General features: G+C 36.4%; 1 protein-coding gene across 1 annotated transcript in view; it reads right to left on the bottom strand.

The window, feature by feature from the left end:
• The window catches only part of LOC127861693 (KICSTOR complex protein SZT2-like), a 167,356-nt gene that overhangs the window by 4,221 nt on the left and 143,274 nt on the right, over positions 1 to 19,861 (bottom strand). The window contains 12 exon segments of the mRNA XM_052400377.1: positions 807 to 875; positions 1,473 to 1,679; positions 2,959 to 3,076; positions 5,766 to 5,910; positions 6,481 to 6,612; positions 8,900 to 9,080; positions 10,055 to 10,176; positions 10,393 to 10,513; positions 11,934 to 12,026; positions 17,344 to 17,536; positions 18,340 to 18,596; positions 18,742 to 18,903. Of these exon segments, the coding sequence (XP_052256337.1) occupies positions 807 to 875; positions 1,473 to 1,679; positions 2,959 to 3,076; positions 5,766 to 5,910; positions 6,481 to 6,612; positions 8,900 to 9,080; positions 10,055 to 10,176; positions 10,393 to 10,513; positions 11,934 to 12,026; positions 17,344 to 17,536; positions 18,340 to 18,596; positions 18,742 to 18,903 (1,800 nt within the window).

The following is a 19,861-nucleotide window of genomic DNA, read 5'->3' as shown; positions in this document are numbered from 1 at the left end:
GTTTGTATACATATTACAATATGAGCAAGGGTAAACAATATAAGTGAAACTGGTTGATGCTCCCTGATGATAAACATTTTCGATGTATGTGTTGATTGTATATAAATGAAGAATGAAAGAGATAATAACTCCTCAAAATTCACTGGAACATAACAACCTGACAATATGCCCATGTCCATAGAGACTTAAATTTGATGTAATATAATTCATCAAAGAGACATGACTGCATACAAAATAATTTTAGCAATCAACCTGAAAATATAGGCATGTCCACCCAATTGGCAGAAGATACGTCATAAAATTTGGATCATACGAGTCTTCAATCAAACGTGGATAGGACATATTCAAAGGGCCATAACTCCCTAAAAAAATCTACGCAGTCGAACGCCCTGACAATATGTGTTATTCCAGCCTAAACTAAAATGCATAGAAACTTCCATCAAATTCAAAAATAAGTTCCAGATATCTTGCTGGGAAAAGAAAAATCTATTAAAAATGGATAATAATAAAAGGTAAGTAACTGCCTGAAAAAGTTGTTTACCAGAAAGACCTAATAAGAATGCGAATATCCCCAACATAGGGATGTTTTATATGATGTTAAATCAAATTTGATCATAAGTGTCTGAAATAATAGACAGAAACGAAAAGTGATATGTTAATAATTATAGTGCAAAAATTCCTTTCGGGACCATACAAATTTTGCCGAACAAAGCCCAGCTAAAATTAACACCAACATAAGTTTGTACAAAAATTTGTTTTACACAGATACTTTAACCACTTTTCACTTGACTTAAGACTAGTCTCACCGTTTTGCCTCCACTGGCATCTAAAGACAACATCATGAAGAGCTCAAGGAACTTTGGGTGGACAATGATCTGAAACACACAACAAAATATGACATGAATTCAGATGATTTTTGTGGTCCACAGTTTTTCATCAAAAGCCTAAGGCTTATTGAACACTAAGATCTATTTCCTGGGTAGAACCAGTACATATGTCATTTGGGGGAGACCTAATGAACACTTCCTTGGTGGGGATCAAACCCTTAAGCTCCCAAAATAGGTGTACACCATATTCAATATGCCACAGCAGCCTCTCATTTAAAAAGTTTGTTTCTTGCAATGGGGTATTATGTCTAATACCTACAAACATAAAGTAGAAGTAGGAGCCTCAGAGAACCATGATTTAATTGTTTGTTAGACGGTGTAATGAAATGAAAACTGATTGAATAATGCAAACAAATCCTAACAAGTCAGTTATATAGGCATTCAACGTTGTGATTATGAAAACACTTCAGACGTGGCAAAACCCTTACCATTTTTGTGTGATTTACCAAAGTTCTTCATTATTAAAATGAATCTAGTAAATTTAAAAACCATTGAAACATTAATCTTACAACTAAAACACTATTTATCAAATCACTCTAGCCAATCCAAAGGAGGAAAATCAATCATACGCCTGTTAATACATACATGGTGTTGTTCGCTGGTGTTGGTGGGGTTGATGAAGCATCGTTTCTGCTGGTCAGTGTAGTGAGTCTGGAGGACATGAACCAGTCCGAGGTACCAGGCGTGAGACATCTGCTGGAAGGGGACCAGTCTGTCGTCCAGCGCAGACAGGGGGATCCTGTTCACGCTCTCCAACATCTCTTTGAACTCAGTGTAGGTCAGTGGGCCATACTGAGGGCGGGAAATACAAGAGTGTAAAGTGTCGTCCCAGATAAGCTGTCCATACCACACAGGCTTTTCTTTTAAGTTTCTGTTAAAACTGGATTTTTCGTTAAAAAGGGATGTCCTTTTAAGGAAACAAAAGTGGAAAGACTTGTCCCTGATTAGCCTTTGGACTGTGCAGGCTAATCTGGGATGACACTTTACCCACAAGCATTAAACACAATTTTCCTAGAGTGAGACACATTTTTATAGGCCAGAAAGGGTATCTTGTTTGTGCTGTCCAATATCTCCTAGAACCGCGTTTGTCAGGGGACGTTCTAGTGGCATGGAGAAATACAGTATTTTGTGAAAGTTCTCAGTTGTTTTCTTTAACATTTTAGCAGAGTTCTAGGGAACCAGGTTTAAATGCATATTTGTAAAGTGTTGTCCCATTTTTTTTCGTGCAGTCTGTACAAGCTTATCATGGACATCACTTTCCATTTTCTGTCCTACACTGGTTTTTCCATAAGCAGGAGCTTTCTTTAAAAAAAAAACAGAAAGTGTCATCCCCGATTAGCCTGTGCAGACAGCACAGGCTAATCTAGGGCAACATTTAACGCACACTCATTAAGCATTTTGTTCACAGAGCTAGGCTTATTTTTGAAGGATTTTTATTATCCTGAGCACCAATCTCTTTGATATTATGTTTTCTTTGTGAAGATGTTTTGATATTTCAACAATGTTTGATTTATAGCATGGGTCTATTGAAGCCTTCTGTAAAGGCATTGTGTGTATTGCTATGTAAATTAGCTAAGTTTTTGATAAATGTACAGGTATTTGTTCTCAAATTGATGTTATTATTCTCTGTTTATTGACATCTCTGTATTTGACCTTTACAAAAGATGGAACCTGCATCTTAAAACAAATGTTGACATTATACTTTCATTTCAATATGGCATGGAGAAAAAAACACACACTTTTGTGCAACTATATTAGGCACTGGGGAACAAAATATACAGCAAAATCGTTTGAACAAGTGTAAGGGAGGATAATCAAAGGGTCATAAATGTGAAGTTTGTTAAAACCTGCCCACGTAAATAAGGACGAAATGTCATTTAAATGAAAAGTCTAATCACAACGCATGAAGCAGGGTAAATAAAGGACAATGATAAAAATGGCTGAATAATTATCTAATGTTCCTGGTAGGTGATAGAGAAATATTATCCACTAAATGTCTAGTGGTGCTTTGAGCAGCTCTTCAAAGAGGACATTTGTTGCTTGCAAGGCAGGATTTATTTGTTGCACATACCTTGTCATCTTGTTTCTTCTTGTGCAACTCATCCTGAACACTGACGAGCATCTTTGTCCACAGTAAGTCTCTCCGACACTTGCCCATGGACACCACTGCCATGGCCTCAATCTTAGACCTGTGTGGGGCCAGAAAGCATACACTAGCTGGAAACTTGGTCTGTTTTTAATTTTTATTAAGAATATGTACTTGTTAGTTTGTACGTGTACCTTATCAACTATTGTGTATATGGGTCATTGTCTATAAAGTATAATCCTCACTGAATATTATGTGCATGTGTATTTATAATATTATCAACTATTGTAATATGCCTTATCAACTATTAAAAAGTTTATGGATTTTATCAACTATTGTTTATATCCCTTATTAGGATTTTCAAACATTTTCGACACCCTAATTCAATTCAAAACAAGGGCTGTTTGTAAAACATGCATGCCCCCCTATATGGGCTATAAGTTGTAGTAGCAGCCATTGTGTGAATACGTTTTTTGTCACTGTGAATGGTGGTGGTGGTGGTGGTGGTGGTGGTGGTGGTGGTGGTGGTAGCAGAAGAAATAGTAGTAGAAGTAGTAGTAGTAGTAGTAGTAGTAGTAGTAGTAGTAGTAGTAGTAGTAGTAGTAGTAGTAGTAGTAGTAGTAGTAGTAGTAGAAGTAGTAGTATTAGTAGAAGTAGTAGTAGTAGTAGTAGTAGTAGTAGTAGTAGTAGAGTAGTAGTAGAAGTAGTAGTAGTAGTAGTAGTAGTAGTAGTAGTAGTAGTAGCAGTAGTAGCAGTAGTAGTAGTAGTAGTAGTAGTAGTAGTAGTAGTAGTAGTAGTAGTAGTAGAAGTAGTAGTAATAGAGTAGTAGTAGTAGTAGGTGGTGGTGGTCGTAGCAGAAGAAATAGTAGTAGTAGTAGTAGTAGTAGTAGTAGTAGTAGTAGTAGTAGTAGTAGTAGTAGTAGTAGTAGTAGTAGTAGTAGAAGTAGTAGTAGTAGTAGTAGTAGTAGTAGTAGTAGTAGTAGTAGTAGTAGTAGTAGTAGTAGAGTAGTAGTAGTAGTAGTAGTAGTAGTAGTAGTAGCAGTAGAAGTAGGAGTAGTAGTAGTAGTAGTAGTAGTAGTAGTAGTAGTAGTAGTAGTAGAGTAGAAGTAGAAGTAGTAGTAGTAGTAGCAGCAGCAGCAGCAGCAGCAGCAGCAGTAGTTGCAGTAGTAGTAGTAGTAGTAGTAGTAGTAGTAGTAGTAGTAGTAGTAGTAGTAGTAGTAGTAGTAGTAGTAGTAGTATGCATAACAAAAATGCAGTTAGCCTTACATTTGGTAAAATTAAAATATATTACAAGGGAGGCAAATCTGTAACAATAAATTTAAACTTATTGCATTTGTTTCCCCTGTAGTGTATTACCTCCCCTGTCCTGCTTATATTTATATTAATCAACAAAATTAAACATTAACACAATATTTAATATACAAAATATACAAAAAATCTCATATTCTGATAATATTTTACTGATCCACTGTATTTTACTAAAAGGATGATGTTTCATTGGACTGATAATTATAGATTTAGGATTACAGACCAGTTGCTTCAGTAATATTGTTCAGAGTGTGCCCTGTTGGCCGCGTATGCATTCTTGAATTATCATTCAAAAAACCACTTTACTATTTCGAGTCACCGTGACCTTGACCTTTGACCTAGTGACCTCAAAATCAATAGGGGTCATCTGCTAGTCATGATCAATGTACCTATGAAGTTTCATGATCCTAGGCCCAAGCGTTCTTGAGTTATCGTATGACAACCACCTGGTGGACGGACCGACAGACCGACCGACATGAGCAAAGCAATATACCCCCTCTTCTTCGAAGGGGGGCATAATTATCTATACTTGAGTGACATTTTTTTGCTGACAGCAGATTTCCAAGCATACATGTAACTAATCATTTATTAATGAGTTGAAATTTCAAGACTTTTTTATTACTAGTATGTAATTTAAATGTAAGGTTTGTGTTAATCCGATGAAACTTCCCAGGTGTTTCTTTATGCAGTTGAAGGACAAAAAATTAGTGGACAATTGCACAAGTAATATTTTGTTAATAACCCTGTACAATAGTTCCATCCATGTGCGTTCATTGAAAAACGTCATGATGTCTATTTGGGCCTATTATGCTACATATAATGCAGCTTGCTAATTAGTACCAAAACAAAGTGGGAAAAAACTATTACAAGTTGCATGAGATTAGAAGATGTCAATGACACTGATTTAAATGACATAAATTAAAAATTACTATGTGAAATTTAAGACACTGTAGCTTATCAATATTATTAGGCAAACACTATTATACATCGGTTGCAAATGTATTTGTAATTGTGTCACCAAATTTCCTGACATATGTTATTATGTGCATGTATTGCTAAGACAAGGTGAAGGTCAACGTTAAGGTCTGTTGAAATGGATAGAAAACAGTCATCAGCAATAACTGAGTCAGTATCAAATAGTTGTACCAGTTTTTGTTGTTTGATGCTTCACGAAATAGTAAAATCGACTTAACATGTCATGATTAATGCAAGGATGGAAGAATGCACAGACAGGGCTATCACTTTAAGCTTTTCATTTGTAAGTTGAAATGGGACATAACTAAAGCAATTGTTGATGAAGCATAAAAACAACTTACAGAGGCACAATCATATGTGATAAGTAACAATGCTGAATGTTGCAAACTGGAAAACAAAATACTTCATGGAAAACATGTGTGTCTAGGAAGAAACACAACATCCATATTGAAATCAGTATACCCATTACCCTCTCTAATTCATTGTTGGAATAGTGGCTAGATTGGTACCTGACAACGGCGGCCTCCTTCATGAGTAGCCGGTACATGGGTGGCTGGTGTTTGTTAAACCAGCCCAGGTAGTTGGTTGTGTTGGCACTGAGGCTCTTCTGTCCAGCCAGCTGGGTCTTCAGACTGTGTACAATCACTGGGTAACCTGGGGGCAAACACAAATATAGACAGCTTAAATAGCTGAGAGGACATATCATTTTATTGTAGGAGTGGATATACAGCTTTATTGTAGGAGTGGATAAACAGCTTAAATTAAATAGTAGACTAACACCTTTCATGGTAGGCACTGGAGTGAAAGGAATTCTGGTTTAATCAATCAAATATACATTGGGGAAAAAGGGAAATAATAAGAGTAGGGTTATATTTCTTTCAACTTTTTCTCTGAATAGTGAATGAAACATTTAAGCTAAAAAATATTTGGGCAAAAAGAGGGTTTAATGCATGTGCATAAAGTGTCTTCCCAGATTAGCCTGTGCAGTCCGCACAGGCTAATCAGGGACGACACTTTCCGCCTAAACTAGATTTTTGCTAAGATGAGACTTTCTTAGAAAAGATGTATCATAAAAGCGGAAAGTGTCGTCCCTGATTAGCCTGTGCGGACTGCACAGGCTAATCTGGGAAGACACTTTATGCACATGCATTAAACCCCCTTTCCACAGAGCATGGCTCTTTTATTTGTTTTTTAGCGTCTCTTGTGGAAACATGAGTTACTAACCCAGATTGTTTGACCGTGGCATGACTACACTCCCTTCTCGGTCTAGTGTCTGACGTGGGAACATGAGCTGAGAGCTGGTGAGGATGATGTAGTACTGCAGCAACAAGGCTGGCTTCTCCCCGGGGCTCACACCTGTAGTATACTGAAGCTTTCATCGGCTGAATGGAACGAGCACAGTTAAAACAAGAGCTGTTTAACTAAAGCAATACTCAACAATTACTAATATCCCCAAATAATGCTTTAATGAAAAGCTTTGGCAATTAGTGCTGTAATTTGACCTTTTACATCAAAGTATGCCATTGGCTTTGAAGATATGAATGGTTCATTTTGGCTTTAAAGGTATCTATGGTTCAGGTTGTGAAATGAAGTTCAATTTGATCAAAGTTATTTTGAAATCCTCCAAAGCATGTGGAAGTCAAAGTCCTAACAAACTTTTGAACTGATATACCAACAGATGAACAGACTGATGGCACCTCTTGATTTCAATACAACCTCTCCCCTTCCTACTGGTAGTTTATACACTTATATGTCTCACAATAATAAAGACAATCCAGATATAAGTTTCGGTGAAGATTGGATGAAAACATTTGAACAAAGTTAACAGAATCTGTAAAAATTGCCATTGATAACAAGGGCTGTTTGTAAAACATGCATGCCCCCCATATGGGCTGTCCGTTGTACTGGCAGCTATTGTGTGAATACAACTTTTGTCACTGTGACCTTGACCTTTGACCTAGTGACCTGAAAATCAATAGGGGTCATCTGCAAGTCACGATTAATGTACCTATGAAGTGTCATGACCCTAGGCAAAATCGTTCTTGAGTTATCATCCGAAAATCATTTTACTATTTCCGGTCACCGTGACCTTGACCTTTGACCTTGTGACCTCAAAATCAATAGGGGTCATCTGAGAGTCATGATCAATCTACCTATGAAGTTTCATGATCCTAGGCATATGCGTTCTTGAGTTATCATCCGAAAATCATTTTACTATTTCGGGTCACCATGACCTTGACCTTTGACCTAGTTACCTGAAAATCAATAGGGGTCATCTGCAAGTCATGATCAATCTACTTATAAAGTTTCATGATCCTAGGCATATGCGTTCTTGAATTATCATCCGAATATCATTTTACTATTTCGGGTCACCGTGACCTTGACCTTTGACCTAGTGACCTCAAAATCAATGGGGATCATCTGCGAGTCATGATCAATCTACCCATGAAGTTTCATGATCCTAGGCGTATGCGTTCTTGAGTTATCATCCGGAAACCATTTTACTATTTCGGGTCACCGTGACCTTGACCTTTGACCTAGTGACCTCAAAATCAATAGGGGTCATGTGCGAGTCATGATCAATCTACCCATGAAGTTTCATGATCCTAGGCGTATGCGTTCTTGAGTTATCATCCGGAAACCATTTTACTATTTCAGGTCACCGTGACCTTGACCTTTGACCTAGTGACCTCAAAATCAATAGGGGTCATCTGCGAGTCATGATCAATGTACCTATGAAGTTTCATGATCCTAGGCCCAAGCGTTCTTAAGTTATCGTCTGACAACCATCTGGTTGACGGACGTACCGACCTACCGACCGACCGACATGAGCAAAGCAATATACCCCCTCTTCTTCGAAGGGGGGCATAATAAATCAAGGGCCTTAAAATATTTGTCTTTGCAATTTGGCTGATTATCAAACTAATATGCCAAAACATATTTTTCTGAAATTAAGCAAAGATCAGATCCAAACTTACAGGACTAAGATTGGGGAATGAAAGAGCATGGTCTACTAAGTAACACACTGACATAAACACATCAATGTACCATGTTATATTCAATGGGAAGAATACAAGTAATAACAAGAGATTGCCAAGCAATATGGTCCCCTACCGGTGAAACTCCACAATTGTCAGATTTTTTTTTGTTGTTGCCATAGCAACCATAATTATTGACATAGGAACGAAATGAAATGACGCGCATAATCTCCATATTGCCATCTATCCATGTTTAAAATTTCATGAAAAAATATGAAGAACTTTTAAAGTTATCGCAGGATCCAGAAAAGTGTGACTGACTGACTGACAGACTGACAGAGCGCAAACCATAAGTTCCCTCCGGTTTCACCGGTAGGGGACAACAATCTTATCTCATCTTATGCAATCACCGCCTCTTATTCCCCTGGGACCATCTATATGAGCCTTGTTCTGGGAAAACAGGTCTAAATGCATTTATGTTATGTAAGGGGCTCATCAGGGACCATACTTTTATGGATTTTTTCTTAAAGAAAGTTTCTTTTAAACAAAAATCCAGGTTAGACGGAAAGTGTGGTTCCTGATAAGCCTATGCAGACTGCACAGGCTAATCTGGTATGACACTTAACACACAGTTTTCCCAAAACAAGGCTCATATCTGCACATACCTGCTGGCCCCGTGGCCCCTATAGATGGCCCAGGTTTGGATGGCATGTCCTGCAGGATGATGAGCCCAAGGTTGTAACTCTGGGCCCCTGCTACTAAACTCTTGGGGCCATCTCCAGTATCGGCTGGGTCCAGGTCTCGAGTCTCGTGGCTTATCAGCGCATACTCATGGCTTCTGTGGTCCTGAAAAGTGGCAATTTACCCTTTACCACTCACATGTGTAGTCTCTGTCAAAATCAAATTAAATGTAAGATCTTTATTTCGAGATTCAAGTCTAAAAGGCTTCATTTCGAACCCTTATTAGCAGCAAACATCATAAAACCTTAACAGATTGACAGTTATTCCCAGGCTGTTCTGGTTGTATGCTGGTTGTATATGGCCATTTACACCATACTTATGAATGGGAAAGGGTAAAAATGTCCATTACAGAAAAAGTAAAAGCAAGGTCATGGCTAAGTTGAATATGTATCTTGAAAATGGTGTCTTTCCTAATAGAGTATGGATGCTACACAACACAGCAGAAGTGCTTTCTGAGCACTTTTTTCGCCTGTTAATTAATTTCACAAAGGTAAGCAACCCTTATATGCCCTTGATGCCAAGTAAGTAGATCAATCAACATGCAAATTCGTTGAATTGATATCCCCCAATATGCTCCTGGACACAAAAGTTGTCTGGACGGATGGACAACGCCCTTTGACATCAATGTGTGACCTTGACCTTAGCCCCTAGGATTATGGGTGTTGAATGTGAAGTACTCCCAGATGATTGAGAACAATTATGGCAAGTTTCATGGCTCTGGCTCATGTGTTAATGGAGATAAAGCTCTAAGCTTATATTAAAAAGCATTTTTTCAAGAAACAAATGGCCATAACTCCATTATTAACAGATGGTGTACAATGCCTTTTGGCGTGCATCATCCTCTTATCCATATAAATACTCATACCAAGTTTCAATGAAATCTGCCAAAGCACTTCCAAGAAATGGCTCCAGACTGACAACGCCAAAACAATATCCCTCCGCCTATGGCGGGGGATAAAAATTAAAACATTAAAGATACCTGTGTCTTAACATAAAATGTAGGACAAGGAAAAACTAATTTTTTAATATAGAAAATTGTATTTATGATTAAGGAATAAGCAACATTTAATCTCACTGACTGGGTATGTATCGGGGGGCAGTTTCATTTTCAGTCTGCCCATGGCATGAAACTCTGCGTGAGTCAACATGTACTCGTATAACTCTGCACTCGAACAGGACGGGTCAGGAATGGATATCACCTCTGTAATGAACCATAAACAATAACATATCACAACAAACCTTCTGTGATACTATGGTCATTGATATTTTTTTCTATAATAAATCATAATAAACAATTCCATAATTATGTGATACCATGGTAATATCATTAATATCCTTTTGTATTCTACTCAGAGTAACAATCACATCACATTGCAAAGTCTGTTTAAAATACCATAAAAATTATTATTGATATTACCTCTCTGTAAGAAGTTCCTGGAGAAACTTGGTGCGTAAGGATACACTTTAACGAAGTCATTAAGTAGTCCAGACAGAAAGTAGTCCTGCTTGAACAGGTCCCTCTGACCACCAATGTAGGACTGAAATAGCGCATATGTAATGTAGGATGGATGTTCATCACACCAGATTCATCGCGTCACCAATAACTACAATAACCCATTTATGCCTAGCGTCTAGAAAAAAGGCCTTGGCAAACAGCGTAGACCCAGATGAGACGCCGCATGATGCAGCGTCTCATCAGGGTCTGCTTTATTTGCTTAAAGAAATTTCTGTAAGAAATATTCTAAATACCTATAGAAATAAATATACTAGACTAGTGCTGCAACAATATGCCAAAAAGCGTATTGCAATATATTTTCAGTTCAAAAACCCGTCTTGCAATATATTGCTAACTTGTACCAGAACTATAAGTCGCCAACTACCCGATTATCCCTTATATTCCAGTTTTAAAGCAAATACTGGTAAATATTTACTATAAAAGTGCTCAAGAATAACAAAAAACACAAACATTTGCCAATTTTCTTAAGTATCAAATACATTCTGACATTTGTTACTATTTAAAGATGTGATGAAATAAAGTCCAATCAGGGCGTTTTTTTCCCACTGAACACGTGTAAATCGCCTAACGTGATGTTCCCTTTTTTATTCAACACAAAATACACCCACACTTTCCATGCGACGTTTTACATGTCTGCATAATTTTCGCGCGCTTTTTTTTTTATACAAAGGATAAAGCACTTTTTTGACGCTATAATTTTTTATTGTCGCGTTAGCATTAAAATTCGGAAGCGTGATTCCGAAATTCGGATTACAAATTTAATAATGCTCATTTCAGAATCGAACGAAACAGTTACAGATATGCGTAATTAATTCAACAATAATTTGTTCAAAAGCATCAAACGAATGCTCCCATGTAACAATGCTACTCCGTTTAATAGACTTTTTAGAGTGCTATTTTTACGTAACAATTTAATTTTACTAAACACCGCTTTGTTTTGTTTACTTTGATATCATTATTTCGGATGGCTTTTCTGGACGAAATGTGGATGAATTTTTGTAAAGTTTTCGTAATGATGAAAATCATATCGAAATACAAAATGCGGATTGCGTATTGTGATATATACCAATATACCGGTATATTGTTGCAGCACTATACTAGACATCCCTAATTTTGGAAATAAATAATAAAATTGATCCAATTTAAAAGGATGGGAGAGTCCACTAGGCATAAATGGGTCAATAGTTCTCCTTCCCCTCAGCACAAGGCCACCCCAATCAGAACTGGTAGGAGAATTGGCATTTACATTTCTCAATTTTCTTTAACATTCAAGCTTAACTCAGGAGTGTATAAGTTACAATGGCTAGGTTCCTTCATACAAATAGATGGAAAGGCAAAAACAAAACCAAGATATGGAAACAGGCTGTTCAGTTTAAGAGTGCAAAAATATTCAGTAGCTTAAAATGAGCTGCCAAAAAAACCTGTTGTTGTTTATTGCTCACCTGTATACAGCGCAGGTGAAAATCATGAGCGAAGGAATGCACATGTATCATCTCCTTGACCTTTTCACACTCATCAACAAACAACAGGTTCAACTGGAAACATAAAGGTGAATAAGACTTACGTCTAACATCCTGTTAAGCTAGAAATCTACATTAAATGTTTAAAAAAGTGAGCATATACATAAATTAAAGTGAAAAAATGTCAAATTAGAGGGGGCTGAAACGTATGGGGTTGATATAATTTATTACACACTACAGATTCAAGATTGAAGTAATAAAAAAACTGTATTAAAGAATTCATAAGAGGCTTTGTGACTACCAGGCCTGAAAACATAATTATGAATTAACATGACAGTGTGATACAATGTAAGTGTACACTTGAAACATGTTGGCATGTATTGACTGCACTTCTGTCAGCATTTGAGCAAGTCAGCTTCAAAGAAAGTCAGTAAACTTCTGACATAATGCACAACACTGAATAAAAACAGCCAAAGACAAATTTTATAAGTTAATTATAATGAGAATAACTGTGCCATAAAAATTATTATAATATAGAATTGTTAATAAATTAATGGCTGAGTGCAGATTTCTACGGATGTGAACTGTTGGTTATAAAACAGAGAAATCACTGAGAAATAATTTGTATGCAGAAAGAAGTACCTTTTCCCAATAGTTGATTATAATTCCATTATAAAGATTTGTGGCAAATTTAAAATCATGGTCTGAAATAAGCTGAAAACTGATGATCTAATCAACATTACAATTCACATAAAGTAAGGTACATTCAATGTACATTTTCAGGCAGTTTTGGTACCGTATGAATACTTTTAGTAGGAAAAAACACATAACAAGATGTGTTTGTGAAACACTATGTCCCCCCCCCCCATAAATTTGACCTTTGACCTTGACCATTGACCTTGATGGATGATCTTGACCTTTCACCACTCAAAAAATGTGCAGCTCCATGAGATACACATGCATGCCAAATATCAAGTTGTTATCTTCAATATTTGACCTTTGACCTTAAAGGATGACCTTGACCTTTCACCACTCAAAATATGCAGCTTCATGAGATAAACATGCATGCCAATTATCAAGTTGCTATCTTCAATATTGCAAAAGTTATGGCCAATGTTAAAGTTTGACGCAAACAAACCAAGAAAAAAAACAACATACAGGGCAAAAACAATATTTCCCCCAGTATAGATTGGGGGACATAAAAAGTACATTCTTCATATTTAAGACTTTATTTTCAAATAGAGACCATAATTAGTTATGTGTGGCACAACAGATGTCATTACAGTTGGATCATAGCCATAGTGATGTTCACATTGTGAGAGTGCAGGTAGAGAGATGTAATCAAAGTGAATATACTAGTTGACAGTGAACAATACCAGGATTACCTGCAATAATTAAACATATATATTTTGTGCAAAAGAATACACAGAACTTAACAAGCAAATAGTGCATTTTGCTATAGTTGAACTAAACGGCAAAGTAACTTATATAAATCATAAAACAAGAATATATTGAGCAAATTTGAATGACAATAAGTCTGAATTTCAGTACATCAAAATTGCCTATAACTTAAAGTGACATATTCAGTTAATTTTCCACAAAGAATGCCACTATTATATCAAAATAAACCTACATTCTATCTACCCTGCCAGTTTCTGCAAAACATGACCCAAATCAATTAATTGTTGCTCAACATTTTGACTGCAAACATTTAACATTGACATAAAAAGTTATATTCTAAGTTATTTGCCAGTTTCATGCAAACTTGATGTGCAAATTCATTATTTTCTGTAGCAACAATTTTACCTGTATGAAATTGTGACCATTTTCCACCATGCACACTCAATGCAAGTAAATCTCAAACATGCGAAAGAAAATCTATTCAAAATGTAGTAGTATACTAATCTTTAAACTACACCCGGCTCTTACACATTTTCATTATTTGAAGTGCTTAAATTGCTTTCTACTTGTAGGCCCTTAAAAAAGTGTGAAAAAAAACAACATATTGTCTAAAAATGCCACAATCATGAATTTAAACTCGGATTTAATAGGGTTTAAATTTTGATGTTTTTTTAACAGTCCTACACAATGTATCCCTTATAACTCTATATGTTTGGAATATTAAGATGTTCAATTTTATTGTTAAATTGTAAAATATTATAATTATCAAATATGGAAACCAATAAATGGTGATTCTGCACATTGCTTATATTTGTTTTAAAGAAAAAGAGTTATTAGTGTATTATTTATGGTACATGTGAGACTGTTTGGTGTTGTTGATGTTAAAGCTTTTTATTAAACTATGTATTATTGAGCTATTGACCTTTTTCAAAATGGTACCATAATGTTAACCCATATTGAGAAAGCTTATCCTAAAGTTTGGTTTGTTCCAATGTCATATTGGCCATGGTTTTCCCATATTGCCTTACTTTTTCCAGTATTGGCCAAGTTCCAGATTTATTGGCAAGGTTCAGGATATATAAGGCTAGCAAACAAAGAGTTTCTTGTTAAATATTATTACGTCAATTCATAAATTGAAATAGGGGTTTACAGTGCAGTTACACCCCTTTTATTTACTTTGCAAATATGTGTAATGCATTCATTTACATATTACCAACTAAGTATTGATTGATCCATATTTCTGTTCTTTAGAGTAAAAAAAGTTCTAAAATTTTTAATTAAATAGAAATTTGAAATAAAAATGGTTCAGACAAAAAGGTCGAAGAGCTATTTAGGGTTGGCAACTCTGAATGTCTGAGAATCCTTCATTGTTCAATAAATTTCAATTCAACTCCGATTTTGAATGCAAAACACCATAACAATAGGAAATATGTGGAGAAAGTTCAGAAAATCAAAATGTCAATTGCTGTTGCAGTTCTTATACCTTAACACTGAAATCAAATTATTACATTTAACCCTTAACCACTAAGATATGTATTTCAATTTAATTGAAGACCTTTCTTATAAGATTGAAGTTTTAAAGGCTTAATTTCCAACCCTTAGATACTGATGAACAGCAAACAGCATTAAACCTGAACAGACTGTAAGTTACTTGCAGGCTGTTCTGGTTTTATGCTGTTTGCACATAGCCATTTTCACTTTGCTTCTGAGAGGGGAAGGATAAGAGCATTGATATAAAATTGTTTATTGTCATTTGCCAGTAATAAGACACATAAAATTGATTCATTTTGATAAAATGGGGAAAATAAACCCATAATCAAGTTATAGGGAAAACAAATTAAGATCTTGAGAAACATGGCCAGTAAAAAACTTCAGGTCTAAGCCCACATCTAAATATATATCATACAACAAATTTAAGTTACAATGCAATTTTTAAGAAGTATAATTGCTGAACAACACCTTTGTGATCAATTTATTTCAGAAACCATATCAAATTTCTTTCAATTCCTTTTGTGCTCTTTATTTAATCATAAATATATATGTGTTGTAAAGCAAAAATTCAAGTGTAACTGAAATATGTCATAAGATCATTCATTATACGTTGCCCAGGTGAACCCTTCTCTATTAAATTCTTGCAAAGAAAATAAGAACAAGGTTATCAAAATGGTGCAAGGTATAAAAGTACCTCAGGGCTAAAACTGTGGAGATTATGTCCATCTCTGATATAAGACAAATCAGAACTGACACAAACCTGCATAACTACATAACATGACTTGTGTTGATTGATTCCTAAAGAATAAAGGTAATGTATAATAGTCATGCATCTAATGCACTTATGCCCAACATTATTAAAGTTATTTCACTTGTTTTGTCATTTACTAGATGTTTAAGCACTGAGGTGGTAAAATGAGGCTCATTCTGGGAAAACGAGGCTTAATGTATGTATGTGCCTAAAGTAAGGCTTAATGTATGTATGTGCCTAAAGTGAGGCTTAATGTATGTATGTGCCTAAAGTGAGGCTTAATGTATGTATGTGCCTAAAGTGAGGCTTAATGTATGTATGTGCCTAAAGTGAGGCTTAATGTATGTATGTGCCTAAAGTGAGGCTTAATGTATGTATGTGCCTAAAGTGAGGCTTAATGTATGTATGTGCCTAAAGTGAGGCTTAATGTATGTATGTGCCTAAAGTGAGGTTTAATGTTTGTATGTGCCTAAAGTGTCGGCCCAGATTAGCCTGTGTCAGGGACAACACCTTCCGCTTTTATGGTATTTTTCATTTACAGGAAGTCTCTCCTTTACGAAACTCCTTTTTAGGCGGACAGTTTTTCCCTGATTAGCATGTGCAGACTGCACAGGCTTTTCTGGGGTGACAATTAATGCACATGCATTAAGCCAAATGTTCCCAGAACCAGGCTCAATGTGTATACTTCAGTTGCACAAGGGCCACAACTCACGCTATCATACGACACAGAGTGCTCTGCCTGGTCATTATTCTGAAAGCAACATCAAGGTGAAGGAAAACATGTCACAACACAGCTGTTTTATAGGTAAAACCATACATCCACAAAAGGCCACAAACAAATGAATAATAATTAAATGTAATGGGAAATAAAATGTTAAAATAAGCAAATTTTCCATGTATATGAACAAAAGAGAGCCCTAGTTTCTGACCTAAGGTCATCAAAAACTGGCACTGCTATGCTTCTTAAAACTCCACACATATGTTGTATATATTTATTACTTTTTTCTTTTTGATTTCATGGTCAATCAAAACTATGAATCAATATTCAAACATAAAAAATGACTCATGGACTTCTGCCATGGCAGAATTTGTTTCAGATACCCTTAAAAACTTATAAACTTTGTAAATAAAAAGGACTTCAACAATAAAATTATAGCATAAGCATTATAGAGATATTAATTAACAGCTCTCAATCAGTTTCTTTACAAGAAGATTTTTAATGTATTATTTCTTTTAAAGCTTTTGTTTGCTAAGACAACCCTATATTAAATATATTCCAATTATTTTATAATTAAACAACATTTGTGTAAGTACCACGGAAAGATCACCTAATTTGCAATGTTTGGTAAAAATCTGCCATGCAGTTGTCAAGAAGAAGTAAAATGGTGAAAAAGTTGACTGGAAAGAGGTGCTTAACAGTGGCTAAGTACATTAGCTCACCCTTCAGCACAGCAGGCTCAGGTGAGCTTACAAACCAGACAATAATCTACACTGGGATGTTTATGTAAGGTGAAAAAAGGGTTTAATTTGAATGGGTATTTAATAACAAGATAATAATTTGTGGAAAGAAAAAAGACCAAGTAAAAATAATATATAAAAATATCATATCATATGGATATTTATGAAAACAAACAAATATCAGCAAGCAACCAACAAGGAATACAAAAACAGATTTTGGAACGGAAAAAGCAAACCCTGCCTCAACCCATCCATCCCTCAACAAATCCAACCTTAGCACGTTCCACTCACCTGCTGGTTGACCGTTATTCCCAGCTTGTTATGATCACAGGTGTACAGTTTCACACAGAAGTACTCATTGCGGAATGATATCTCCACCAATAGAACCCCACCAGAAATGGTCTTCTGCAGATTGTGAGTGTCTGTAGGTTTGATTTCTACCTCGTCCCCTGGGGGTGGGTCACTGGAACCTTCAGGGGCTGATCTGGGATATAAAAAAATACTGTTAATTTTTAATTGGATGGAATTACAACACATGCCATGGGCCTTTTGGCAAAATACATGCATGAAAGGATTGAATTGTTGGGTACATTTCTTCGATTTATATTTATAGCATCTCTACTATTCACAGGTTATCCCATCAAATAAACGCAAAGAGAAACTTAATCTGCACAATCAGGAGAGAAACTATATTATACTATGCATTCACTTATTTATTGCTAGGAACCAATTGCCTAATAGTGAAAAAGATGTAATAGACAAGAAATTACTGTATATGGTTAAGTTATTGACTAAAACATGTTTAACCAGGGTTCCCAGCTTTTTGTATCAACAAAATTCCCTGATTTTTCCCTGATAGAAAATAAAAATTCCAGGATAATAATTTTGACCTATTTCTTGTTTTAGACACCCTCAATAAATAGCAGTTGCAGACAATAACATGTATTATATTTATGTTATTTTAAAGCAATAGCCTCCCATCTCCCCTCATTGCCATCCTTTCCTCGCCTTTTCATTTATTTTCATTTCATTTCATTTTCATTCATCGATTTGCTGTTTTAATTGTATGGACTATTTGACACAAGTTGAGAAAGTCAGACCAAACAAAATTCCCTGATTTTTCCCTGATTTCAGGAACTTTTCCCAAATTTCCTGACTTTTCCCTGACTGGAAAAAGTGAAAGTGTTTTTCCAGGTTTTCCCTGATTTCCAGGTTGGCTGGGAACCCTGGTTTAACAGAATATACTGTATCTTTTTACTCATAACAACAAATCATTGGAATACCTACTTTTTCATGACTTTGCTCTTGTCAACTGCTTTCTCCATCTGAACATACTGGAACCCAATGGTCTTCAGGTAGTTAATGTACTGGTGTACGAACAAGGCACGCAGCTTCACATGCCACTCCTCCTCGACATTTGAATCTTCGGTGCTCGCACTCTGCAGAGCCTGGTAGGACGGGCGTTTCTTGAGCTCGTTGCTGTCCGTACGCTTGGTGCGCAGGCTCTGACTGTTAGTAGAGGCTCCAGAACCATGGCGGGAACGCTGAAAATGGAGTATTTTTGTGAGATTGCACTTGACAGCTGAAGGGTGTACTAGAGTGGAAATAATCAAATAGGGATTGGGTTTCTCAAAAATAGAGAAAATGCAATTACACCATGTTTGTTGTAAAACATGTAGAAATGCTCACAGATTTGGCTTCAGGTGTGGGTGTGCTGGACACAACCGAGTCCTGGTGCATGACGCTGAACTTCCTGAGCACGTGCCTGCGCCATGCGCAGCTGAACATGAGGGGCGTGGCACAGTAGTGGAACAGATACGAGGACTGCTTCAATGTCTGCATCACGTGAGTCTGGAGCATAACAAAGGCTCAAGGTCAAAATAGGGGCTCACTGTTAGGATGATAAGAAAATCTTAGCTTCTGTAATATTAATCTGGGAAGACACTTTACACACATGCATTAAAATGCACTGCTTCAACATCTGCATCATTGGAGCCAGGAGCAGAACAGGGTCTCACTGTTATAATGGTTAACCATTTTCCTCTGCATCATGGGAGCCAGGAGCAGAACAGGGTCTCACTGTTATAATGGTTAACCATTTTCCTCTGCATCATGGGAGCCAGGAGCAGAACAGGGTCTCACTGTTATAATGGTTAACCATTTTCCTCTGCATCATGGGAGCCAGGAGCAGAACAGGGTCTCACTGTTATAATGGTTAACCATTTTCCTCTGCATCATGGGAGCCAGGAGCAGAACAGGGTCTCACTGTTATAATGGTTAACCATTTTCCTCTGCATCATGGGAGCCAGGAGCAGAACAGGGTCTCACTGTTATAATGGGAGCCAGGAGCAGAACAGGGTCTCACTGTTATAATGGTTAACCATTTTCCTCTCAGATACGCACTTGATGTGTTTGTAGTCCCTTAGAAATCAAATTCAATTGAATACCTTTGTTCAAGATTCCAGTTTTAAAAGTTAAAATTTTAATTCCCAATCTTTAGAGCAACAAACAGCATAAAACTTAAACAGACTGCAAGTTACTTGCAGGCTAATCTGGTTTTATGCCGGTTTAATATAGCAAGTATCACTTTGCTTCTGGGCAGGAAAGGGTTAAAGGATAAATTTCACTTTATATTCTGATATTGATAACTTGGGACCTCTTCAGTTGACTTTTACATTTACCCCCTGATCACTGGGATATATGTCATTTGTTTACACTAGGTGTAGTATGCGTTGCCCTTGATCACTGGGATATCTGTCATTTGTTTACACTCGGTGTAGTATGCATTGCCCCTGATCACTGGGATATA

This window comes from Dreissena polymorpha, chromosome 16 (genome assembly GCF_020536995.1).
Source record: "Dreissena polymorpha isolate Duluth1 chromosome 16, UMN_Dpol_1.0, whole genome shotgun sequence".
NCBI lineage: Eukaryota > Metazoa > Mollusca > Bivalvia > Myida > Dreissenidae > Dreissena > Dreissena polymorpha.
Note: the sequence above shows the minus strand (reverse complement) of the source record. Positions and strands in the feature narration are given on the sequence as shown.